Here is a 27,667-nt window from a genome sequence, read left to right as displayed (position 1 = left end):
GTAGTACTCCGCTACAATTGATGACAGAACAGACTATCCAATAATTTCTTCTGATAATTTACATCCCTATGTTTAACATTCAAAGGTTAAAGTCTTGTTTGTGTATGTCATGTTCACTTTGATGACCGTTACATGTCACTGCGGATGGATATGAAATAGAATGATTTGGTTGTCTGGAATTTTGGTCCAGTGCACCTGTGAACGTCGTAGGGAGAAGTTGTGGGCATGGCTCTTTCTCTCTTTGTTCGTCTTTGAATGGCGTGGGTCCACAAGCCTTCCTTTTCAACTGTTTCGTTTGGCTTTTGTGACGATACATTATTAGTATGGTTGGCGTTTTGTATTGCTAATAGTAATAGTGAACTAGAGATACATAATTGTTTTCATGAGGGTCTTGTTTGCTTGCTGTTTTCGAGTGTTCAACTCGATTGAGTTTGCCCCCCTCCCCATGGCACAGTCTAGTTTCCTCTTTAATACTGTTAGATCAGTGTGCGGTTCATATTTGGCATGGCTTTAGCTTTCGTTCATGCTTAAGTAGCTATACAGTGCCGCAGCCATGAAATAAAGCTGCTTCTCTGTTAGTCAGGACTTTCTTCTCGCCGTCCAGCCTCTTGGAAACCCAGACTTCGGGGACTGTGCGCCTGGCACAGATGAGGCTGCTTCGGTTTAGTTACATGGGTTCGCTGAATTTTCAGCGTGTATTTGCTCACGGAGCCAAAGTAATTTATACTAAGATTGAATGTTGTACAACATGGAAGGCAGGTAAACATGCATCCTCCCTCGATTCACTTTCATTAGGATGCTCATGAACTCCGGAAGATACTAAAGTGCCCATTATTTTATGTCAAGAAATATGTAAAAGCACTTTCCCTGCCAAGCAAGTACTTTTCCAGAAATGCTTCAGCCTAATGTATGGATAAAAACTGTACATTGCTTCCTAGTAACGTTCGGCTGCTAACATTACCGCCACGCTTCAGGTACCTGGTCTTTAGTCATCGTGCAGCGAATACATCAAGTTAATCCTATCCGAAGGAAACATGTGCAGGAAAGCACGTTCTTTCATTTGTTATCTCGTTTCTGTAGAGCCTTCCTAATGCACCAGGTTCCTGCTTCCACATAGAGTCTGCAGAGGTCGTTACAAACTGTTCGCGATCTCGGCAGACGGTGATAGATGGAAGGATTAAGAGGAGAGATTGTTTTCCCTTGTATCATCAAATCTCTAGAACGGCATTTTTAATCGCTTTCTCCTTTCGTGCACTCAGGTAACAGATGAGCTCTGTATTACCTACTTTCTCAACTTGAGTTTCTCCAATGAGTCTTCCTCGGATTCCTCCCCTGTGGTGTCGTCATCCTCCACACTTTTTCTGATACTGCTGCCGTCCCTTTCCAGTTCCCGCCGCTGGCAGCAGCAACCGCCGCAACACCCGCTCGGCTTACAGCAGCCGCTGGAACAATATCAACTGTTAACGTGTGTGTGAAAGTAGATGGCTCGGTACCCTTTTCCTGTTACCATTCTTTATATCTATTGCAACCAACGTACACTTTCATTTTCATAAAATGTAAATAGATTGTTTCGTTCGTATGTTTGTTAGCTCTTACTTTACATTCCAGCACAAGCAGTGAATATTTGTGCCCGGGTACTAATCGACAAAAATCGTCCCCACTTTTGGTCGATAAGGTATGTGAGAAGGTAGGGTCAACGGTAGCCCAGCAGAGACAAATTTTTATCATCTAGGCAGTCATGCACATGTAATGTATAGGTTACAGCCTTTAAAAGTTTATGACATGCCACCTTTGGTACCTTGGTCTGCAGCAGAATATTCTGCACGACTTCTTGTCTTTTGCCTTTGGTGATGAATGTTTCCGTCTGTCCGAGCCTTTTCTGTTCAGTTTCTTCTTGGCTAGAGATCCTTCTGTCGTTGCGATGGGGTCGGCTGCCTCTGCAAGGAAGCGTGGAGAAATGTTGGCTCACCCACTTATACTTTTAAAGATGATAACATAAAATGATTGTTGCTGCCGTCAGCTAGTCAGATCTGTATTGCAGAAATGCAATGAAAATATGTTGAGGATCGAATGCTGTCCAAAACCATGGTTACATCTTTCTGATTTCAAATGTTTGCTGGCTTCGGTCTGAACAAATTGGGCTCGCCTTGGAAGATTGTTTGCGATGAGACTGACCGACCGAACGTGCTGGACCTCTCTTACTGCCTCATGCGTCGCACGACGTTTGAACCTTAATGTCAAAGTAAATCTGGAAGATTGTTTACCTGAGTCTTCTCCAATGTTGTACCTCTTGGCTGCTTTCTCCGGGTCTCTACGGCAGTCTGCGCGGTTCTTCTGTACACATACGACCACCCACACCGTGAGCGGCATCAGGATGATGATACAGATGCCCGCCCAGAAGGAGTCAGCTATGTACACCCCTCCTCCCCCTCCTCCCGTAGAACGTATGGGTGTGGTGTCCCTCACGGTGTCCTCTATTTTAATGCATTCTGCAGATGTAAAACATACGGATTGTCTGTAGGTTAGTTTCGACAGGCACCAGCTGGAGATAGGATACTTTCTTTGCGAATGCCATGTTCCAATCCTCCCCAGCTCTCTCATAGATAAACATGAAGCAATGTTTACATATTGATGTCATTTACTAAAATGATAAGTCGACCTTCACCTAATGCATCTTACGTACCAGCTGGAGAAAGGATTTGGGAAAATGTCAATCAGACAATTTTCTATCCGTCTCATCGATATCTTCAAGATATTCATGTTTTGGTATCCTCTGTATGGCGCCTCTGTGGGTTATCTGCCCAGACCTGTACTTTGTTATAGTTCTTTCTTTGTGATTGCCATGTTCCAATCCTCCCCAGCTCTCTCGTAGATAAACATGATGCAATGTTTACATATTGATGTCATTTACTAAAATGATATGTCGACCTTCACCTGATGCATCTAACGTTAAGTCAATAACTATTAAGTTACCAATCTACAACTTTTTCTCACACGGTGAGCTAAGCTCACGATAGGCTTTATACAGATAAAAGACCGCTCTCATAATTAGCCTTACTCTAGTATTCATTGGATTCACTGGATTTGGAGCAAGATTAGTACTACATTAAGTAGGTGGATTAGCAACTGCTGGGATCTAAAATCGTGGAATTCGGCGCTAAAAGTCGGTCTAAGCAGGTTTATCGGTGAAAATCGATTCTTTCGAAATATTCCACGTTCACTATACTAGCTGGCTGTCACCTTTTATTCAAGCCAGACTAATTGCTCCAGTAATTTCCTCGGATGTCATGTCTGTTATGACCATAATTTTATACTATTTGTAGCCAGCTTATAATACAACTTGAGAAAACAAAAACTATTGATCATGTATGCCACGCAATCAAATGGCTAGCCGCAGTAATTTCTTTCTAACCGGGTTTCAGCGTCTAACTTTGGAGTTAATTGAAATCAATAGAAAGTTTTATCACACAGTGGTGGAGTATAAGCCCCTCTTCTCGGCTGGCCAGCAGTTGAGGCGCCATCGGGTTTAGGGCGCAGAGCCCTGCTGTCTATTCCCTTTGCCCTTTTCACATTTGTCCTGATCAACCAGGCTGCAATTTACCCAAACTATCGTCAAAACAGGAACTCTTGGGGCGCCATGGCCTGGCACTACTTTACTTCAAACAAATCATCTCAGTATTAGATCAGTTGTCAGTACATGGGGTGATCTTCAGACGACGTAAACTCATGGAGTGACATATAATAAACAGCGTTTATTGACTTCAACAACTGTTGTGGGTGTCAATAATAAGTTTATTGCAAATTCATGCCCAAAGGGTAAATGCAAATAACATACATAAAAGAACAGTGTACAAAATAGGTATAAAAGCTGCTTATCTAAATCATACAAATGTAATTGTCTATAAATAGTGAAGGGTTTGACTTCTCTTTTGTAAGCAATGGAAGACGTAATGTCCCACCTTTACTATAATTTGTGGGTTTTTGGTAGTTAAAAGAAGAATAGTCTTTTCTTTGCCCTTAAGCTTAGGGAAATTCGGATAGATTTTAGTGGTCTGAATAGACAACTCATTTCGTGCATTATCATGAAATGAACAGTTTGAAATAAAGATGACAGTACATACCTGTTCTGGTCGGCTGGCATGTGCAGTAGTATCCCGGGAGCGCGCCCGGACAGACGGCGTTGTTGGGGACTACCGTCCTGTTCTCTGTGGAAACAGATTTAGAGGACAAAAAACAACTTAAAAAGGGATCGAAATGGCAGAATAGCCACTAACATGTTGTGTTTCTTTCGCTTGTATCGTATTCACAATGTAAGAACGGATGATTGCCCAACTGTATCGATGGTTGAATGTGACAAAGATTACCAGGCATTAACGTTTCTGTCTGTCTCATTGAAGCTTATAGGGTGGACTTGGTATTATCTGTATATTATACATTGGCGAATGTTAAAGATGATCTCGCCATGAACTATATAGCTGCACAACCCAAGCCTCCATGGTCAGGTTAGGAGAAACGTTTTAGACAAAATGATTGTGAGCTTATCTCTGATCGAATCACAATTGCCCCAATCAATCATCGTCCTTGATACGCTAGTTGTCACCTTCGACATATCTTAAATTGAAGACCTCCTTACGTGGAACGCTGAAATAGTCGGCAATAAAGCCTGCTCCTGTCCCAGCGTTGGTGGCGTTCCCGGCAACGAACCTGACCACCAGGGTACGGCTGATGGACGTGTACTGTAACGTGCCTCTAGCGGAACAAACAAGAAAGACATATCACTGAAAGAGGTACAGCCCCAGGTCACTATACGATCAATGAAGTCCTGTACCCATCTAACAGACACCATCACACAGTGCTGGAAGGCACTACACGACACTGTTGCCTTAAAGGGGTCACATCTCTCACACATGCATCTTCCTCTATCATGGCGAGCTAAGGAGGTTCTCTGTAAGTAACGCAAATGTCGTGAACCCTATGGTATACATCGCAGCAGGAAATCGATTTCTGTTATGTTATGGCAGACAGACTGGTACCACACTGGAAATGTGGGCTAACTCGGGATTCAGCAGGCCCATCAAGCTTAAGTTCGCTGCGGCAACTGTGATCAGATATTGACCAAAACTGACTATGGTTGCTCCGTGGTGGCAGTATTTGTTATGTAGAAGACAAATGCTCTAATGTAGTTCACAAGTCACATAATTTTACTATAAGCCTCCATATATTAAACTGCCTTTATGCAACAGAATTTCCTGCCGTCGCCTCTGCTGGGACGTATGCAAACTTGTCAGACAGCAGAAAGGATATGAGAGTTTATGAGAGTTTTAGTTAAGTGCTCACGCTTGGCCGTGGTTTTATCGGTTGTACGTCTGTGCCCTTTGATCTGTACGTCTACAAATGCTGATGCACATGTTCAATACAGTATGCTGTGGTGTTTTGGAATTTGGGCCTTTTTCTGTTTGCGACATTTCCTCGATGGTGGCCTCTCACAGACTCGATCATTCCCCTACACATACATGACGGTAATGTGTGTTTCATGTACGTACATTATATTGTACCTGTCGGTGATAGCTCAATGTATATTTCACGTACCTGTCGGTGATTTCCCCACACAGGACGACCTCGCCCCCTCGCTCCACCCCGACAAGCACCACGTGGTCCTGTGTGCAGTTTTTGGATTTCAGTATGTCGAAGGTGGAGAACGACAGCATCACTTTGTGGCCCTTTGGAGCGTGGAGAACGTAATGGTAGTCCAGACCGCTGGGATAGGGGTATGGGAAGTTGGGAGATTGCATCGTCCCTGCATGGCGTGCGTCTAGTTCGACTGCCCCGGAAACTTCTTGGACTGAAAAGTTGTAAGAGTAACAGAATTGTGATAGATTATTTGGGAAACCCACAGAAAATTATTTGGAGATCTCTAATCCTAAATTTTCGAATTCATGGAAAGAGGTAATGTCTACTTACATCATGTATAGATTCTGTTTCACATTAAGACGGCTACTAGTGGGGCACCCTTACCTGCAGTGTATGCCGCTATGTACCCAGGATAGCTTCCATGGCCATCCGAATGGAACCGTAACCTCAGCAGACTTCCGTATGTGATGTACTTCATACGTTGCAGGTCTCTAGTCCTATCTCCACATAGCGTTACAGCAATGTCATCTCCGTCCAGAGACATCTGTAGAAAGTCTTGCCGACATTCCCGAGAGTACTGCAGATGGAACGATGTGAATTCAAAGAACACCCGGTAACCCTCCGGTACTGTCACCGTTGTTGTGCAGTCCAAGTTGTTGAAGTAGCTTCCCCAGTATGACAAACTTTCCAGGGTACCATTAGATGACGTGTGGGTTTCGTTCTTACACAGTTCCACATTTATAGTTGTGAAGGACGCTTCAAAACCGCTGCACGAGTTGGAGTGATCAGATATCAGTGTAATACGGAGAGTATCGCCCAAGGAAACTCTTCGAAGGTCCTTGAGGTTAGAGGTGTAGTTTCCACAATTCTTTGTGGTTGGTCCATCGTCTCCATCTTGAATAATGACGTAGTCATACAGGCAATTCTCTTGATACTCTATACAAAAGCTTGTAAAGTGCAAGGCCAGCCGGTATCCTTTAGGTGCTGCCATGGTTACGGAGTAGTTGGAGTTCTTTGGGTAAAAATGGGGAAAGTTTGGGCTGCGAATTGTTCCATTCAACCCTCGTATTATGACATTGCTTGCGTGTGGTATCCGCTGGTTGGTTTGTGCTGTAATAAAATGAAAGGCAGGCATTATTATGCCAAGGTGAACCATTCTTATGATTACAAGATTACAAGAGCACATTTCATCTATACCGACAGAGCCCAATTCATTTAATAGATACCATTCCAATACCATTACTCCACGTACAGAACCAGTATCACAATGGGGTTGCCGCGCACAGCCGTGGTTAATCTAATCACTGCACCCCATTTTTATTTTCAGCTTCATGTGATAGCCCCAGCCTGGGACAAAATTGGCCAAGTTGCTATACCGCTCCTGGCAATAGACAAATAATATTAAACCCAGCCTGAGTTATTGGCATCAGCTTTGCTTTAAGTACTCATCCTCATCAGCTTTTCTCATGAGAAACCGCCTCTTATACTGCATTAGGCTGATAAACGATAATGGAGAATTTACTTGGATCATGAACTTCGATAACCTTTTCGTGGAGACGTATTGCCGCTGGGTTCCGTGACTTACACCGATGGGATCTGATTACACTAAAGTATGCGGCAATATACCCGAACTGTTAAGGCGATGAAGACTTTCATTTATCAGATGCCGGTGCAATGGCTCACCAGCGCGACGCTGTGGAAAAATTCTACGATGCTAAATTCTTGGCCGATTCAATGTGTAATTTATTTTCTAAACCAATTTTCGGTATTAGAATCTCCTTGGAAGCAGCGAGTGGTGTGATGAATGTTAAAATGTATTTCAAATAAGGTAAATATGAGACTATATAGTATAGATTCAATGGTGCAAGTCGATGATGTAATTGAGATAGTCTATTGTCTCTTCATGAAATGGGTGGTTCCGTACGAGGTGGAACTTACTCATTGCTTATGAAGGATGTTCAAGCAGAGTTAAATGGGATTTTGTCACTGCAACAGTTACAGTTCGTAATTAATTGACAAGCAGGTTATTAGGCACCAACGTAGCAGCCTATTCCCTGTAGCAGATTCTACCTGAAGCGACTTTCTTGCAGACGTATCGAGCTTTGCTTGAGCAGCTTATTCCGTTCCAGTACAGTCGGTCCTCCAGTCCCGCTTGGCCGCCATCGTTGCCGCCGGGGCCGTACTGCAGAGCCAGGCACTCTTCCCGCGGAGCTCGCTGTGAGTTATGGCTCGTCACGTTCCGACCCGGGATCCAGTCTGCGGGAAAACAAAGCGGGATGGAAAATTGATTTCCTGACCCCTGTCCTTAGTAACCTACCCCATCTGCAACGCAGCTGATTGATTGTCATAGATAGAGTTTGCATTGCCATCATCACGTAGAGCATGATTGCTTTATCTTACAATGCAAAAACATTTTCCTTGGAATTGTTTCTTTGGAATCACCTCTCAAGAGTGTCGATTAACTCCTGCTACCCGAACACTACTACTAGTATGTCCTTTAGCGACTGATATATATCTGCCAAATCTGCCTTGATGGAGAATTGATGCACAAGTAGCACTATACCTCTGAATCTGAAGTCAGACCCATCCGTCCAGTGCCACTCTTCCCTCCCAGGGTGTCGTCTGGCCCCCAGCCAGTAAAGGATTTTCGGATCGAAGTCTTCCCTCTGCAGCAGTTGTTGTTGTTGGAGCGTGAAGAAAGAAGTTGGCAGAGAAAACAGTTGCTTTAAAGTAACTGTCCGTTAGGCTTTCCAGTAAGTTCGATTAATTCTTGCAACCTCAGCAGAGAGTCCGAACATGGGAAAGAAAAGTGCCTGTATCATAATAGACATAATGGTCTTACTTATCGTTCAATATGTGGAAAAATCTCATTTGTGTGGTTCTAGCATACCTGCATTAGTAGGTCTACCAGGAAGCGACCTTCGGTCCCGTCGAGTACACTGGTTAACCTGGCGGCGAGGTCTTGACAGGTAGCACTCGCAGTCTGCCAGGACACCAGGGGCGAAGCGATAACTCGGTAACAGTGTGTGCGATACTGCAGCCAACCTGGCTCCTGGCAATCACTGCGTTCTGTAAGAGCAAAATGTAATGTACGTATGTACCATGAATTATGGCGGTTTGCATTGACATGAACACTTGCCGTTGCAAAAAGATTTTGTATGAATCAACCTTGCATTTTATCAAAGCTGTTAAACGTGAAGGACCTGGTCACATTCATCGTGCGATCCTCATACGACTGCAAACTGAGGGATAGTCGTGTATGTGTCGTACGAAATTCAGCCTTGTTACCTAAAAGGCTGTCTTAGATCATTGTAGGAATGTACTTGGTTTTGTCACAGCCTGCTCGGAAATCACACGACATCAAAATCGTACGACCTACGACGAATGTGACCGCACCTTCATAGGTAATATACTGAGCGGTATGTGTCCTGCTCTCAATGACTCCCGACAGCTCCAATAAAAGGTATAACATTGATACATCTGCGAGAAATGATATAACCTACAACTCTTTGAACGTGGAGAATCAAACTGTTGCACATGACAGACTATAGAACATTGGTGAGAAGTTTTGAACATACAATTCATCTATTCTATGATACATCGTATAACTGACTCTCAACAATTCATGTCAGCTGGCTGATTAAAGTGCTAAGGCGTGATAAATGTTGAGGCGTCGCATATTCCTTCACTGATATGGACTGCGAGTGGAAATTGCAGTTAATGCTCTGTATGCACTGATGTTGGATCCTCAGGTTTCCTTTCAAGATAGTAGAATGCATATGCTGTAGAAATCATTAGATGAATTCAGCCTGTACGTGTTTTCCCATCTCTTACTTTATGATAAGCTCCTTTGTCAAAGTCACTGACTCTGTGTCTCTCGGGTATCGAATATCATTCGTAATCCCTCACACTAGCTACATCCGGATTCATGATATAGTGCGCCTTTGTATCGTTAATGGTTGTGTTACATTTATGACTTAAGAAGCCATATCTAGATATACGTCAGTTAGTGAAATGCTATTAAGTTAAGCCTTCCCCGAAGAGTAAAGAAATTCCTTGTAGTAATATCCACATCATCTTTAAGTTATAACCAACAAAGGTAACGTTATTAATAGTCTGGAACTAATACGTCTGGTTATATCCAGGAGGATTGATATCCGTAAGTAGTGATTTTGATAGACCCGGAGAGTTGAAAATCCAGCAAAATAAGTTTCGCTATCACCAGACATCATTCAGCCGTAACATCCTCTGAAACAAATTGATGCCAAATCCCCAAACATCCCGCGAATAGAGGAAGGAGCTTCATGTAAATTCGTCGGCACACCACTACAGCAACGTGATATGAATGAGAAATGATATTTGACAAAATTATTGGCAAACTTTTAATCGATGATGGAAAATTGAGTCCCTAGACTTCAGCATTGATGAATTTTCTACATAATTAACTGCCATATGTCAGTAGCTGACTCCGCCAACGAGTACAAGGCATTGGCACTACCCTAAGGGACAGGCACCGCCGCCAATCCGCTATCGATGATGGCAATGCTCCAATTCCAGGCAATGATAGAGAATCTTATAACACCACCGACGACCCTCCGGGCGGCTTATATGTTACAGGATTTACGAACACATTGATAACTCTGAAATTAATTGATATGACCAATTCCATTGTATGGTATGTATGATGATGAATGCTTTCTAATCTAAAAGTGGCTTGTAACTTAGGACGGATCGGGTGGATATAAATATACTGATAACCTACATCATCAAATCATCCTTTAAATGCATTTGATTCGTAACCACTTAGCAAAATAGACGGACGTATTTTCATTTACTTTGACAAAGGAAGACTACCTGGTCTGTCTGGCTTGATATCAAGTTACGCCGTGGTGTGAGGTGGCATTTACTGAGCTTAGACTACTTTACTCACCATCGCCTATTCATGGTAGCTACGGCATTAATTGGTGAAACTGCTTAGTAGTACATAAACGTCGTATATATGAACTTTACAAGCTAGCGTCTTTCAATGGATAAAGTTTTCACGTGAAATTAAGATCAACGTCACTGGTAGGTTGGTCCAGGCTCAGCAAGTATTGGGGTAATCACTGTATACTTAACCGGGCGATGAAGACATTCATCATGTCCTGCACACAACACTGTTTAACAGTTTCATGAAGCCCTCCCCTTACATCAACTGTCATCCTAGTCATTATAACTGTTTCAGGTCAATCCGTCCTAATTACAAAGATCGATACATGATGTCGGAATGGGCTAACGGCGAGAAATTTTCATCGACCGAAATTAGGTCTGCGGTCGTTCGGGTTCCCTAGGGACAGCTAAAACGACAATATCATTGAATCATCTTTGGATGTTATCATATTTTCATAGAAATATACTAAAATGAACATCGTGGCATTGTTTGATCTATGCTTCTGTGTATCAAGACGAACTAATTTTTCTTGGTTTTTGTGAATGGCGTAACAGAATTACACAACTTAAGGTGATGATAGCAGAAAAACTAAATTCAAAGAAGAAACACACAGGGAACCTACTAGAAGTCGGGTGATGCTCTGTTTTGTGTTCAGGGGACGGGGGACCTCGCCTGCTTAGAGGGTTGAACAGTACATACCACACAGTTAAGTGTTCAATAACGAATGCGGATGAGACACAAACTACTTCTCAGACTTCCAGGCGCCCCAGGACTCATCTAGTGATTGTTCATTACACGACGGAAACTCGCACGGAGACAGGGGAAGTCAAGGTGGGCTAGACGCAGGTGCTCAATCAAAGCACAACGCAAATATCATAAAATGTTAGTGTTGAAATACGGGTATGTTAGAGTATGCTAATCCTGACTTGTCTTTAGTTATACTTACATGACACACTAACAGAGCCTTACAATGTAGTTGGTAACGTTGTGGTACACAAATGTAAGATAAATGTTTTGAAAGAATGGGGCGATTATGGGTAACGGTTTTGATGTATTATCAAAACACATTTTACGACCAAAATGATGTGCATTTATAGCTTTGTATGAGGTTTAATGAATGAAGGCGTGGCTGTGTCGTACAGATGAGAAATGGTATACCTAAAATGCTGGCTGACTCCAGATACATTACATGTTGCATTGGTAATGTAAGCCATATAAACTGGATAATTTGTTAGTATCAACATGCAATGTGCTGATGTGCATGCGCCTCATTGCCACCCCATCCACGTTCTCTTTGTGAACCTTTCAAAGATTAAGAGTTCCTTTGGATGGACCTCACATAGGATCCTAAGTCGAAAATGTCCCTACGTGAGTAAAACGGTACCCTGCGTTGTGACATGCTATTTCATGTTACGGTGTCAACAGTTGAAGAATGGTATTTGAAAAAGTCAATATCGCCATTGACCTGTTGTTGATTAGTCTGTATAGTCTGCCTACATTTAAACCAGATACAACCATTAGAATGCCCGATGAGGTATTCAATATTGATAAAGCCAATACCTTCCACATTATAAGCTTTGTAGTTGATATAATAGAGGTTAAATCAATGAGACCTGGATTACTGTTTCTTGTCCAACATGGTTGCCCAATGTTATACCCCTCACCGAAGCAGTATACATTTTGAAAATTCATCGACAGTTCTGGCAATGTTAGTTTTTCAAGGCGTGTAGTTATATTTATTCAAGTCAACACTTCACTTGCCCATTATAACTGGCCCAATCATCAATTGCTGCTTACAGATCTACACATCAGCATGTTGCAGCCAGCAAACGTGAACCTGCCCTGGAGGGTTCAAGAGGTGTCGTATCTCAAGTCTAGTTTTGCGTCTTGCCTTCCCAGATGCCTTCACATCCATGCCCCTTGGCAGACAGAAGGAGAAAGTTGAGGTGTTTCCAAACGATTCCGGGAAAAGGGACTTTGAGAGGACAAACATGAATATCAGCTACGCATAGGATGACTTGGATTGGTTTTCTTTCCAACTACATTAGAATTCATCAATGTGGAATAAGATGCAGCACTTTAAGTTACAATGGGTGCTAAAACAACGGGCTTGTCTAGACTCACTGTGCGTCCGTCAGCTTGCGGGTTTCTTTTGTGAATGATGTTCGACCTTTACCTGCCAATTCAGGCACGCCATAAACAGACGAATACCGCCGATGATGGCTGATCATTGTCTAATGCAGTATCAGAGATGCGCAAAGGAAGACGCCTAACTTCGAGGGGTTTTAAGGCGGTTTTATATCTCGCGTGACTCGCTTTCAGAACTGCTGTCATGGTGTGCGTAGCGCAATTTGTATGTATGACTGGTGCTCACTTGTACTGCACGGATTTCCAACATGATCATCTCTAACCACTTGCGTAATTTGCATTCGTTGTCTGCCCTTCCGCAAGCCGGAGAAGTGTTCTTTATAGGTGCTCGTGAATTGCCTCTTACCAACATAAGAAGTACAAATATAAAATCGACGCAAGGTAAAGGATTGCGACATTAAAAGAATCCAACTTAAGGGGGAATCCTTAAGGCGAGCTGCTTTCAGAAGACGATCGGGCGAATTTAAGTGGAATTGATTGGGGTTTTCTTAATAGCCTTTGCTTGTATCGTCTTTGACTTTAGCTGATGCATGGGGATTATATGTTCACTTCGTGATGAATTAAATGAGCATTGTAGAATCAGAAGTTCTTCCACTTGTCCTTCAAACGCGTGTCCAAGGGGATCTATAAATCTGTCACAGAATAGATGTACATAATTGTAACTGTCCAAGGCACTTGTGGTTAATATGATGCAAAGTAAACTGTATATACAACTGTGCACACTTGGGAAATCAAGTGTAGCTTGAGAGAAAAATTTTGACGAAGGGCCTCATTTTTGTTGAGGAAAGTGGTTTTTCTATCACAGCTATGTTCCCTCCGCCGAGACAAACACTTCAATCGTGAGATTTTCATTTTCACAGACGAGACAATTTGTGGGTGCTGCCATGCATTTCAACGTAGCACTAATCACCATCATTGTGAATGTGGAATATGCATTAGAACTGCAATAATTCCACTTAAGGCGCACTCTCTAGCTACAGTCTTGTTGTATATTCATTTATCAAGTAAGCTCTCAGAGTGCACATTCACTCCTTAATATACATTCAATTTTCCGAGCACTCTCTTATTTTCCCTGCCCACGTTTTCTGAGAGTCCGAACACCGTTTTAGTCAGAGTGTCGAGACAAATCTTGCCAAGAAAACTGAGAAATTAAAGTCATTTACTGTGAAGTCATGTTGCCAAAAATATCTCTTATCCTCTGTCTTCAAAGTCATCAGTTAGAACAGAGTTGAGCAACTAAATCAAGTGTCCTTGAAGTAAATCGATTACGCCAACGTTGGGCCTTAGAGAAATCTCAAGACTAGTCGACTGTGTATGCAGATGCTTCCAGATTCTTTACTTCGAGTGCTTAGAAGACTTAACTACTTGTTCCATTGTGGTGCATGGCGGAACAGATGGCATTACTGAAATCTGCACCACCGTATGTTCTGATGAGGCTATCCCCGCTTCAACGAGCAATCCGGCAGATTGAGCGGCGTCTTGAAAACATTGAGGCTACTGTTTACTTCAATGCCTTGGGCTCTTAACGGGCAAGTTCATCAACTGATGCGAAAGAGTGCCTTTATCAGTTTGTGAGAACCTTATCTGTTTGAGAATGGATTATATATTGTAGCACTTGTCTCTTGTATGAATGTGTGCATTCGTGTACACAACGTCAAACAAATGTAGTTGAATGTATCGTGTGTCGCCTTGTCCCCCGGAGCTCATGGCAGATTTAAAGCGAGAACGGGAAGACGATTATTCTAGTCACCTGAATCATACAAATAAACCCATCACGGGATGCTTCTTTGATGAGTGAGCAACAGGATGTGAAACGTTATGACGAAACATATTACAATACGGAAATTTGGAGAACAACCAGAATCGCGAATATCGGGATATTTCAAATGGTGTTGATGCCTACGTATACATTTTAGAACTGTGGTGGATAGGAATAAGACAGAATGAGATATTTTCCCAAGCTTGAAACAGCCCTTGATCCTAGATGTGCAGGGCATAGGTGTAATTTATTAACACGTTTTTGCGAGGCTGGTGTTAACACTGAACGACCCTTATGCTCGTTGATTATATGTGTACGAATTGTGTTTGATTGAATTTACCTTTGCTAAGAATATACATGGAATGGCAATAAAGCATATTTCATCACGCAGACCTTGCCGGCAAGTTGCCGCTCATCCACCGTAGCGGACTTTTGGTCGGGCATTACGTAGTGCCTGATAGATAATCCCTGGCAGAGAATTGTAGCTTTTACCTCCGAAGAAAAATGAAGATAAGAGCCCGTTCGACGGGATGAGTCATCATTTAATAGCAGCAGCGGTTGCATTATCTAACTGTCTGTTGATAACATTCCAGCGCTACTATCTTATCTACAGGACCACCCATTAACTCGCCCGGTGTCGTCCATAGTAATACTAAAGGTACAATAATGTTTGATGAACGAGAGAAGGATTACCAACAACTAGTTGGTGCAAGTTTGGAATTCTAACTAGGAATGAAATATTGAAAACGGACGTGCCTGCAATTCGAAAATACTATGATTCATTTTCAAAACTAGAAAATGAGGAGTTTTGCGCTCCACATATACATGTAGGAGAAGAGGCCGTCCATACTCATTTTCATACATTTAAGAGCATTATAGTATTAGAAACTGGTCTAAGTGGAAAAGACCTGACAGAAATTATGTGTAACCGAGAATACTGGAAGTAGAACTTTGTATATGCTTCAACTTACTAGAGTATAACTATGTACTATGTATATATGTATATATATATATATATATATATATATATATATATATATATATATATATATACAGATTGCCCAGCTGTGCTTTTACAAGCCTGTCAGCCAAGAGTATCTTTTCCTTCTCTCATTACGGTCCAGGAAGATTCCTTCCGTCTCCAATTTTGTCGGTCTGTCAATCACATTTTCTTATTCAATTTCAATCATTCACAATAGGTCGAGCCTTAAACTTTCCATATTCCATCCTCTCAAATAGAGCATTAGTAAGCTGAGCTAAAAGCCTGTGCACTTTCTTTTAGATCACTGCATCATGTGCTTAAAATATTACCCCCATGTTCAAGGCTATGTGAAGTTCTATCCGCTAATGCGCTCAGACCTCGGGTCTGGGGAAAGCCGGTATCAGTATTTCCTCCGGCCATTTTTCACGCAGGTAATAACGGGCATCAATCTTGTCGTCCCACCATGATAAATTCCGAGACCACCACGGACCGAACCTCCGGGTTACGTTAGTGAAAGTGTCGCCCGGATGTTAGCAGACAGCCCGACGGGTTTTGCCATTACGTGCGATGTCTGATTTATTGAGTAATAGATATGTTCCAGCACGGATTTTCCAAGCATAAAATTATTTTTCCTTCTTGTTCGCAGAAGGAGATGATGGATTTTTGCCAAAACCAGTGCGGTAAGGGAAGCGTTGAGCAGAGTTGATAAATAGCAAGGCTGCAGGGAGGTATACGGCCAGAACCTCCTGTAATAAAGTTACAGGCAGACATCAAAAGATCAGGCGGTTAGCCAAATGGCAAAGAGCAAAGAATTGCGTCAAAGAAAAGTTTATTACCATTACCGGCGGGGAAAGGGAAGGACGGTACATTTTTATTAGCTTTCGTTGGTTAGTTTGTGAGTCGGTTGGCTGGGAACGCCGTAACTCAACAATGCTCGGGATTGAGTTTGATTTTTCAAATGGTTGGTAGGTTTTGGCTTATAGAAGATGTGGGAGATATCTGTATTCAGTTTACGTAGGAAGTCTCAACAGCTTTGTAATGGAATAAACAAGGGGCCAGGTGCTACATAGAATTACTACGATCATCAGCTGTTTGTGGATAGAATAATAGGCAATTAGAGTTCCCTGTAATGCGCAACATTTTCTCAGAATTTAGGATTTTCACTCGCATCACATCACCATGATCATTTCATCTACCTAGGGGTAAAGTTATATCCATCAGTCAGTACAGCAATGATCGACATCGGAATAATACTAGCAGGGTTGGAATAAAAGCCTGTTCTACCTTGTAGGCAGAATAATCACTTAGGCCATGTTGATTCGATAATATGGATGACATCTACGCGCGCATCAATTTTCGTCTGTTTCCAGAAAAAGTTTTCAACCATACTGTAAATCGTACAAAGTAGCTGCAAAATGAGCAAATATATGCCGTTGATTGCAAAAATATCGGAAAACGGTATACTGATATCAGAAAGACAAAACCAATTCCAAAGAAGAATGAGTTACAGAACAAATTATAGAATCTATTGTTCGTCATACCATGCTCTGTATGGCTTAGTTATTTGTTCAGACTTCCTGACCACAATTTTTTTGCCACACTTTTTTTCGCAAGCTCGCATCTGTTTTGGGGCTCCCTGAAGATGTCATTCATATAATAAAAATGTTTTACAGCTGGTACTTGCTTTTTGCATCGGATGCCTTCGTTGTCTCGGCGCTTTTAGTTTTAATGCGTCGTCCCACGACGATACGTTCTAATTGCAACAGCCGTGGTTGTTAATCATCACCAGACATGCACTTGGCACTAATCACCTCCACGGGGAGTTAGAAACGACCCTCACCTCTTTCCGAGGAGAATCTTGCAGCAAACCCGGATGACGTCACCGCGTAGTCGCTAACGAAGTTGACCGTCACCACGTGCTGATTGGTGATGTACCTCAGCAACTTCACCCGCCTGGTCCAGTCCCCGCAGTGCCTCACGGGAGCTATCCCAGGAGACTTCACTTCAACATAGTCAGCTACACAGTTGTTACTCTCCTCTAGCTTGAACGATAGGAAGTCAATCGCTATCCTGTGGCCCTCGGGTGCATTTATGGTGATGAAACACACAACGTCCAGGGGATAGTTACGAGGGAAGTTTTGGCTAGAGAAAGTTCCCGACGTCCCTGACAGTGTTCTGTTGCATGACGGGGCGGCAGGAACCACTCCTAGATAAGCTGGAGGAGAGAGCCATCAATAAAACACGTGTTACGAAGTGGCGAGTGAATTATGTGGCCGTAAGTTCAACTTTATTACATAAGTGCTAATAAAAGCCACCCAGGAACCACGGGTATGTTATTAAGGGCGAACTAGCGGTGGAAAGTTAGATACTGATTCAAGTGTAACGACATTGCAATCAAAGATACATACCTGCAGAGATTTCCTTACGACAAACATATCTATTGCGGTTCTGGCAGTGTTCGTCGTTCCAGTACAGTTTATTGCTGCTCTGAAGACCTCCTGATGGGATTGGGAAGGACTGTCTGATAGCGACGCAGTCCTCATTGCCTAACCCGTCATCGCTGGGTTGGGAGGCGTAGTTGTTGTGTTTGGGCCATCCAGAAAACCAGTCTTTTGGGAGGAAACTAGAATTAGTAGCCCATACTTTTTTTTTCTCGGATGTTTCATATTGTTGAGGAGAATTTTCGGTCTTATATCATAATATCATAAGACACTTTCCTAGAAAGATTATGGTCTTTAACACAGCTGAAATATAAAATATATCATCCTTAAAGGCTTTGCCATATACGGACAGCAATTCAATCTTTTTTTTATTATAAAAATTGAGGGTGCTTACTGAAATGTCTGAACTGTGATCCGTCCACCCACATGTAGTTGGCTTCAGTACGCCTGTCGTGGCCTCCAATCCAAAACGCATGCGCACTGTTGTAACTTTCGCTATGGTGAAGAGAGAGAGAGAGAGTTACAAAGTCGTTTCAAGTTATCGAGTGTGTTAATGCCAGAAGTCAGTTGGATGGTAGCATGACGATGATTGTCGATTATCTTGGTTATGTCATGGGGTTCCTTTGCTATGGTGGAGATATACTCACCTTTGCAGTATAGTTTCTGACACGAAACTTTCCTCCAAGTCGCTGGCTATGCTCGTCAAAGTGCTTCCTCTGGCCTTGCAATCCCAGCGTGCCTCATCCCATGTGCTCATCTGCAGCCCCACCAGGTAGCAATGGCCGCCATGTTGGCTCCAGCCGTTTCCACATTTACTCTGGGACGCTGAGGCTGTCGATTGAAATATGTAGCATAACTGGTAATTTGCCGTATGTTGCATTTCTTCATTAGCTCAAAGATGTTTCTTTTCAATGTGCTTTGGTTCCAATGTAAATCTGCCGGGACAGCAGCAAACACATCGACAACTTACCTACCTACATCTGCGGTATTTGTCAAAAGGCGTCCAATCCTCACAGGCTAACAGCATGCAATTTGCACACCATAGAAGGAGGACATGCTTCAAAGTCACTATGCTGTTCTGGTAAATTAGAGACATTACACCAGAGAAAAACGTATCTTCGATGATAGAGGCATCACGGTTAAATGGCAGTGAAGATCATAGTCATTTGCCGAAATGAGGGTATGTACCCAGGTCGTGACACCTGGACCTTGAATGGTAATAAGCCTCAATGTTTCCAGAACTATCGAGGTCAAATCAAAATGTCCATGAATGTTTATCATCACGTAGGGAGTGTTTGATACTCCCTTCAAAGGGATAAGAAGCTTTAAAGCGCGGTGTCATTTATGGTGCCTTCATGTAAGTAAATCTCAGCACAAACAATTATGCTTGCTATCGTGAGAGGAATATGTTAAATGGCGTGTAGAGAAAGCCATTTCTAGTAATTTGTAGCATCCACAGGCTTCTTCAGCTCTTCATATCGCCTCACGTTTGATCTTTCATCAAAATACAATACAGATTGGTTTGGAATAGGATCAGATAGTATGATTTTCATGTCATGAATTCTGCCCGTTTAGAATTTTTCATTGTAAGATTTGCGATGCGCTGATCACATCCTCTGGTGTAATCCCTCTTCATGTTTGTATATAACTTGTAATAAGAAAGCTTCATTTATTTTTCACCTTCCTTAGAGAATCATAAAAGTACGTAGCGCCGGCACAACGTATACAATAGCATGTATGTGAAAGTTAGTTCGCTTTCCATATGGATGCCTACACTTCAAGTGAAGTCGACTTACCACCAATTTTCAATAAGTCACATCAATGTCTCATATAACAAAAAACGGAACATACGCCATGAATCACTGCAACGAATCCTGGTAATTAGATAAGGAATAACTCATGACTCGGAGCCAGGGAAATTTCAATTATTTGGGCGCCCTTTACCATTTTCACTTCTGTCAAACTTGTCAAGGATGATGGAGAACTTAATACCACCTGATGTATATCATCACAACCGGTAGGAAAATTGCAATGATGCAGTCATTAGTGATTCATTTCTGCCGTGTGTTAACATGATGTCTTACTCTGTCTTTCGTGTTGTGCCTTTGGATTTGAACCAACCATACAAATGCACAGTGAATATCAATTTTTGTCATCTTTAGAAACTATTACTGGTGTGGTGGTGGCAGAATAGAAGTGGTAACCTATATCAAAGCTTCCTAACTGAAGCTACTGTGCTACTGAATGTTGCAATAAACAAAACAATTGTTTTGACGAAGATTTAATTTGTCTATGGCAATTGTAATGTATAGAATGTATGTTTTATGAATGAAGTTGTGAAAAAAAATCAATTTTTGCAAAACATGCATAGTCTCGTGGTGTAAACAACATAAAATGGTCTACGGCTTGTCTTAGAATAACTCTAGCTGTGTAATCACCCCACAACCCCTCCCCCTCTCAAACGTCTGTACTATAGCTAGCCACATCTGTAATCCACTGCAGCTGTGCTTATGTATATGTATATACACGCTAAGTAGAGTCAGAAAGTTTCACTAACTGTAGGAAGGAAGAAAATTGAAAACATATACATATTTCATGTTGGGTACTTGAACATGGTTGTAACTTTTACTCAAATGTTAGCTATAGGTACGAAAAAAGGAAAGCGTGGTAGTAAATTTGTCAACCATGGCATATTCGTGTGGGCGTAAAAGCATAACTCCACACTCTCTCTATTACGACATGCCCTACCGCGTCCAATGGTGCTGATACTGCCCACAGATTGGTACTTCCTTCTCCGGCACTACGTGGACTTTCTGTTGTGAGGCCTAGGAAAAATTATGTGTTTCCGGTTACCGCCCTGAAGAAGTATGGGTCGGTAGGTGGGGATTCTCTTTTTATTCAAGAAGATTTTTTTGGCCGAAGTGATGCAACAAATACAGTTTCCCTTGTGTAACTACATGTAAAACTGAAAGGCATCAGGCACTTGTATTCTAACATCATATAATTTGTATTCATACAAACGTATTGTACAGTCTATCTTGAGTTTCATCACCCAGATGTCGGATCGAAAATTATATGTGCCTTGCTAGCGGCAGACCCCTCCAAAAATCGGCCAGGGTTGTTGCCTGGGCCGGTAGGGTAACCTCAAACAAAACATTTTGCTTTCTAGGCCTGAGGAGACTTTACCAAGATACCATCTGTATGCCTGTCGAATATTCCCCACGACGCACCGGGACAATAAGCAGTTTCCGGTAAACCATGCGTAAGCCTGTCGAACCCTCCTGTGATGTTCCGGGAGATCTTTAATTGCCATGTGCTAGTGCCTGCGCCTCCATTAAATCGAGCAATTTGGGCATGATAATGAGCTCGCTTGCAACTGCGCCATTATGATTAAGTCTTGGGATGTGTAGGGTTGAATAAGTTCGCTGAATTACCATTGATGTTCGACAATGGCGACAGAAGCAATAAAGTGTCCGAGATATAGGACGAATCATCATTGTCACAGTTGGCAGGAAGAGATATAGTCCTATATTTCCATGCTTCGGGACAGTTAAATTTTTAATATGTCGTATATCCATGGATTATCAGCGGTGGGGCACCGCGTGGAAAAATATGATAAACTTGCAGTCAAGGGTGTAATGTTCAATAATACGTGAATACCGATCGAATAAAATCATGTTACTCATAATGCTAACATCTCGTTTAACCGACCAAAGCCGTAATACATGCCTAGGCGATAGATTTTCATGCATTAGTTAACATTATAACATATTCAACTCAGTAGCGGACGTCTACTAAGTTACAAAGTCATTAGCAAGGACTGGGGGGGTGTTCAGACTATTCTTGCTTTTTCTGAAATCATGTCATGACTTTGCTCATCTGTAAGAGGGAACAAGTTATGCATTTTACACTAAAAACAGGATGATATTAAAAGAACAGTATGAAACCTCATTTGTATGCATGAGCAAGTTTTTAATTCCAAGCGATACAATTACTTCGGGATTATGTCCGACTTATGATCATCCCTATACGGCGTAGCACTCCGATATGTAGCTATAACCTGCGATGTGCGTCGATACTTAATACAGATCAATGCGTCAAATTACCCGCGCGATGTTGGTATGTCTGGGTCACAATCTCTTGGACATTGGAGGAATACAAAAGCGATCATATGGTAAGACCCAGTGTCCTAACACACATTACAGGGCACGTATTACAGCAGTCTACAAATACTCGTGTTTAACCCCGACCCCACCATCAAGGCACTAAGGATGAAATAAAGCCGACTGAGCCTGACTGGAAAAATGATGCTGCCGCCGACTTGAGAAGCTGGAGGTATAGTGTCGGGTCACGCTCTCGGTATTTCCAATCTTCCACACCACAGCTCACTGCATCAAAATGGTTCAGCGAAATTGGTGTAGATAGAAAACACCTCGATTGCAATATTCCGGTCCATTCCCGAGGTGTCACGGTAAAATTGGCCGGGAGAGCGCTAATAGCAGCCCACCTGCTCCTGCATAACGACGTATTAAAAGGAGCGAGATCTAAGAAGGCGCTGAGATATGTTGAATAGTTTATGAGTTAGTCGGTAATGCGTTTTTGTTAACGGTCTGTACTTGAACGAGATACTATGTGCCAACACTATATACATAAACTTCCTGTAGATTGTATGTAAAATATCAGCTCAGAGATGTCGTGAATTTCTAAAAGTTTTGTGTATAACGTTACATGTAACACGAGACAACAAGATCATTTCCGGCAGATGACCTCCAAATTGTTCTCCCCAGCCATCCCAACAACTTAAATAGTTTTTACAAACAGTGTCGACAGAAAAAAAATGTACGGCTCTAAGTGGCAAATGTGCTAGATGTTGGCACATCGGCAACCAAATCCGTAGTATGTTTTTTGGAACACTTTTAAGACAGATTAGCCGAAAAGGCTCGGTGGGCGTCACTCCACCGTCATGGTAGAAATATCGAGTTAAGTGCCTTTCCCAAAGGTACAAGGTGGGGGCATGGTGAGTATCGAACCCGGGACCTACTGGTTCTGAGTCCAACGCTCTAACCGCTGTGCCACACAGACGACAGAAGTATATGTTATCCCTTGCCAACCGCGGCCATGTTGCGTATGTGTAGCTAGATACTATCTGTCTGTTTGTCTTGTTAAACTATGAAGCTGCAAAGCTTTTTCTTACCAGGCAGTGGGCAGATCTCCTTCGACAGCTTGTGCCATTCGTCACTGGATGGTACAATAGTCGCCCTGAAACGGCAATTACATAATTAAGTCCTTTTGCATGTACATGTACTTATATCGATAGATTATATATCAATATCATGTTATGTACAATTCTGCCGTAGTTCACCGTATTCCGCTCAGTTCGGTTTGTCTATCATCCATATTTATCCGTTGAAATTAAAGATAATCTTATTTCTGTTATTCGCCAATGAAATGCCATTTCCGTTTATCAGTTAATCTGAACGAATGAAAACGCCTTTAAAACGGAGATGAGGGCTTGCACTGAGAAAATATTACATGGCGGTAAAGATTTCACATTCTTTACCTTGCGGTTACTTCGAACTGAGAAATCTAGTGCTGCCATGTATATGATTTATGATCTCAATATCATTAAGACCTATTTGAAACAATTGCCGATCCGTTCCTTTCAATCCATTTTTAGTAATGGACTCATAAATCATAAAAGCCAAACCTTTGGTCTGTCTATTCTTGAGTAATGGTCAATATTACCACTTATGACGCTGGACAAATCCCTGCTCAATAAAGGAGGATATCAAATCAGGATCAAATTCACAATATCGTCCCATTCTGCCTGTTTCGTTTATCTTTACCGGCGGAATCAGAGCATGAAGACAATCAGACAACTTTAATGTATCTAACGATTCACAACGGCTTGATGAAGCTGATGCCATCCGATGAAGGAACTGTAAATGATTCTACTGCAAAAAAACAACTCCATGGCGTACTGCTGTAAAAGGGGAAATGTTCGCGATGGCCTCTTCACCGTGAACTTAAAACTCCCGCTAATATTTTTCCTTTTACGGTAAAATCGTGCATGGCGAACTTAAAATCACCGCGAACACTCCTACCGCCACGAACATTTCCCCTTTTACAATATCTCTTCACGTGCCAGATGCTCTCTTTACACCTCAAAGTACTCGTCAGCGGAGGCTCATATCTCCGATAGATCGCTTCAAAACGGCAGTCAGTCGAGTCGGGGGTAATATTACAAGCTGCGATGTTGTATTGAGATTCAGGCCACAGGACAGTGTGATCCGAGGGTCAGTCGTCTGGATTACTCTCCGTTTTGACGCCCCACAAATTGTGTTGACGGCGATTAGGCAAACCCCGCTGCCAACAAACGAGGCACGGGGCGTGCTTATCTCGGGATCCTCGCGATTCCTCACGCCCGTGGACGTGACAAACGAATATCGATGAGACCGGGGCTACTGGAGCGGCAGAGTGGTGGGGATATGGGGAAGGGCTGTGGCACGGCTGAAACGATTTTCAGTCCACCGATATGTTAAGAGGCTTATGTAAGTGCCCAAAGGTGGTAACTAAGTTTGGAGAACAGATTGCTGGGTGGTCGCTTGGGATGAACACTTCACAAGCCAAATCCTCCGGATGGGACCAGAGCTTAACGTTACATGTATGCCCACATTTACATTGTAAGCGTTAGTTTAAGCCATTTGATTTGAGTCATGGTGTAAGGCGCTGACATTTTAACTTAAGCCGAATGCATGCGGTTTTACACACTGGTTGAACCATATACTATTGAAATATTGAATAATGTTTATATTATGTTTCCCCGCTGTAGTTGAAATGTTCATAACTAGAGCTGGTGCACCCGTCAGTTATGATATATGTTTGTGTGTTACATCCAAATGAGACTTCTTCTTAGATCAGCAACAGCAAGGAGGTACTTCATCACAAGTTATACTACACTTTTATCACTTTTTATTGCAATCTGTAGCAAACTACCTGTAAATCACATCACGCGTGCACATGTATTTATGACAGTAATTCTCAGAAATCATATCAGCAAACGCTTAGTGTAGCGATAAAAGCAGATAAAACATCTTATACTTTATGACAAAGAATAATGCCATCTAATAATGCCTGGATACCACCGTGATTGTGTCTACGAGATAGTCAGCCCACCCACCTTATGTGAGGAGTATATCCATTCTAAATTTCAAACGTAATTTTCTATCAAAACTGGCGCCAAAAGTTGACTGTTGTCAAAGTTTTCTACCTCACTCTTACACATTTCTTCTTCTTTTACGATTATGCGTTTCCCCTTGGAACTTGGTTCACATTAGTATTAATTGTGCCTGTCGATATGTGTTGCCGCGGAATGGCGCTACAGCGAACTGTAAATGTAATTCTTGCTTATAGAATGCCCATACTAAACCTCCTCACGTCCTGGGGGACACACAATCACAATCAATCCTTCTCCAGATATTCCAGAAAGCGTCTGTCTAAACGACAGGGACGTCAGGTTTTCAACACACATCCAATCTGCGGCGTTCCCGTAAGATGCGTTTAATCAATTTCTGTCCGCACACGTCAAAAGCGTCAAAATTCTACCCCAAGGGACTCGTACAAACGACCTCTGAAATATTAGAATTGATTTTTCCGGTGTTACGAAGACTTGCTCACATCATGACATTTACACAGTCGCATGAAGGCTTAAGTTTGTGTCGTACACGATAATACCAGGTGCCCATAAAAAAGAAGTTGAAAAGGTTACCCAGAGTCTTAGCTATTTCCATTGTTATTAGACTTACAGAATGAATACAACTGTGCAGGGCCGTGGACAATGTAAAACTTTCTGCATCATCCATGCTTATACAGAAGCTCACCAAATGTCTCGTAGCATATACGCAAAAGGGATTGTGACATATTCTTGGCTGCCTTGTTTCTAAATGTCAACAAACAGGGAGATGTCAGGATGTCCCTTCCTTCGATTTGACATAGGATTCAATTTAGGATGGAATACATGTATACTTTAAAAGTATGTCATATTTTCATAAACGCGATATATGACAAAATCCTGTGTAAAAAGTAGCTTATGTCTTGACGCCATTGTTGATGCTACTCATATAGAGTAAGTATATAATTTAATACATTGCTATCGTCATCAAATCTCCTTGAATGATACTTTCCATACACGTTTGCTACAATTTGATGGCATCGTCTATTGCAATAGCAGTATGATGTGGTGTATGAAGACAGTTTTATAACTTGCTGTGCGATCTCTTCAACTTTAAAATCATGAAGTTATCAATGGCATTTATATATGACAAATTTATGTATCCTATTTCCGGTAACAAAAAGATCCTGGTGAAGAACATGACTGTAAGCTGGTGATAACGAATAAGCCTGAGGAGCCCATCCGGTAGTGACAAGTCGTCTGTATCACGATATCAATAGAGTCAAGTTTTCCCTCCGGCTGTACACTCCGTCATACACATCGAAGTGACAAAAATTAATAATTCTGATTGATATTGTACCATAATCAATAATAGTTTCCTCCTCCAATAGCTGAAGACGTTGGATAAAACCAGAGCAATTCATTAAGTGCTTACATTTGAATATATTTTCCTTATAACGGATTATATTGATCTGAGGGGAAAGCAATGTACCATTAAAAGGCTGAACATACGTATCTAAAACAGCCATTCAGCTGCAGTGTACGACATTATCACAATATAGCAAGAGTTCGGAGACCTAATACCACAATTAAATAATCAAATTATGCAAATGTTTTAAACATTTACATAATATATGCATGGTCATGTACACCTTTAACTAGCTCACACATGTCGCAAGTATGAAATTACTAATATTCACCACTTATATGAATTATAGCATAATACATCCATTTCCATGTCGGTAAAAAGAAGATGCACAAAGAATTCAGATTGCCGTGGCTCCTTCATGGGGACTTAGAAGGGAATCTTCGTCAGCGTTAATAGAATCCTGTCGACGTCTTCCACACCCACGGTTTGAGGGATTTCCAGGCACCCGTACAGCCCTGCCCTGCATTACTTAACCTATAATGTGTACCTGACAATGTCAGCGCGGTCGCCAAGGCGCCATCCTTTCACTACTGTGACCAGGGATTCAATTACTGGTTGTCAGGGAAGGGTCGGCCTTTTGACCGCGCTAAATGTCACAGGCTTCCCCGCCGTTCTCTTAATCTTCCATAATGTTGATAGCACCAGCAATACTAGAGTCAGCCTTACTGTAGCTGTTGGAAGGGCGCATTCTAAAGGGCAGCTAGCTACTGCAACGGTATGGGAATGATGCCTACATTTCAACGGCTCACATTAACGGTACATTCTACCAATGGAGTGGTGCGGACATAAAGGGGTCGGGACAAGTTCATACAAACTTTTGGGTCGCCATCATGCCCAAGTACGTGTGGTACATACGTGTTTTCTACGGATATGTTTCTACACAGCGCGCCCGAGTTATGTAATGAATAATGGCTGCGTATCAGCTTAATCCAATGTGATTTAGTCTCGGCGTCCAACAAGATTTGCTGTGTGGCCATTAAGATGGTGATATTTTTAGGTTATTGGACTGACCTTCTGACCGTATGGACATGTACGACATGAGCACAGCTGTCGGGGTGCAGGATAAGTTCTAGTCATAGGGCTGTCTTGGTCATATCGCGTGTACGATACACTAATGGTACAGGTCCTGTTCTGGAACAGCTGCTTGTACTAAGTAGTTCTCATATGACGTTTTCT

The 27,667-nt window shown here is 42.2% G+C and overlaps 1 protein-coding gene across 2 annotated transcripts in view; it reads right to left on the bottom strand.

Annotated features, from left to right (window-relative positions):
• LOC136439058 (cubilin-like) overlaps positions 1-27,667 on the bottom strand; it is a 51,344-nt gene that overhangs the window by 4,516 nt on the left and 19,161 nt on the right. The window contains exons 3-17 of one of the 2 annotated variants that reach the window (XM_066434205.1): positions 23,086-23,150; positions 18,539-18,722; positions 18,286-18,386; positions 17,859-18,059; positions 17,291-17,665; positions 8,522-8,700; positions 8,195-8,297; positions 7,702-7,887; positions 6,016-6,741; positions 5,590-5,842; positions 4,634-4,749; positions 4,122-4,205; positions 2,265-2,489; positions 1,799-1,937; positions 1,283-1,442 (exon numbers count right to left, since the gene is read on the bottom strand). In XM_066434205.1, coding sequence (XP_066290302.1) covers positions 1,283-1,442; positions 1,799-1,937; positions 2,265-2,489; positions 4,122-4,205; positions 4,634-4,749; positions 5,590-5,842; positions 6,016-6,741; positions 7,702-7,887; positions 8,195-8,297; positions 8,522-8,700; positions 17,291-17,665; positions 17,859-18,059; positions 18,286-18,386; positions 18,539-18,722; positions 23,086-23,150 — 3,097 coding nt within the window. The remainder of the gene's footprint in view (positions 1-1,282; positions 1,443-1,798; positions 1,938-2,264; positions 2,490-4,121; positions 4,206-4,633; positions 4,750-5,589; positions 5,843-6,015; positions 6,742-7,701; positions 7,888-8,194; positions 8,298-8,521; positions 8,701-17,290; positions 17,666-17,858; positions 18,060-18,285; positions 18,387-18,538; positions 18,723-23,085; positions 23,151-27,667) is intronic. The other variant, XM_066434204.1, reaches the window with a different exon arrangement.

This window comes from Branchiostoma lanceolatum, chromosome 7, assembly GCF_035083965.1.
Source record: "Branchiostoma lanceolatum isolate klBraLanc5 chromosome 7, klBraLanc5.hap2, whole genome shotgun sequence".
In the NCBI taxonomy this organism is placed as follows: domain Eukaryota; kingdom Metazoa; phylum Chordata; class Leptocardii; order Amphioxiformes; family Branchiostomatidae; genus Branchiostoma; species Branchiostoma lanceolatum.
Note: the sequence above shows the minus strand (reverse complement) of the source record. Positions and strands in the feature narration are given on the sequence as shown.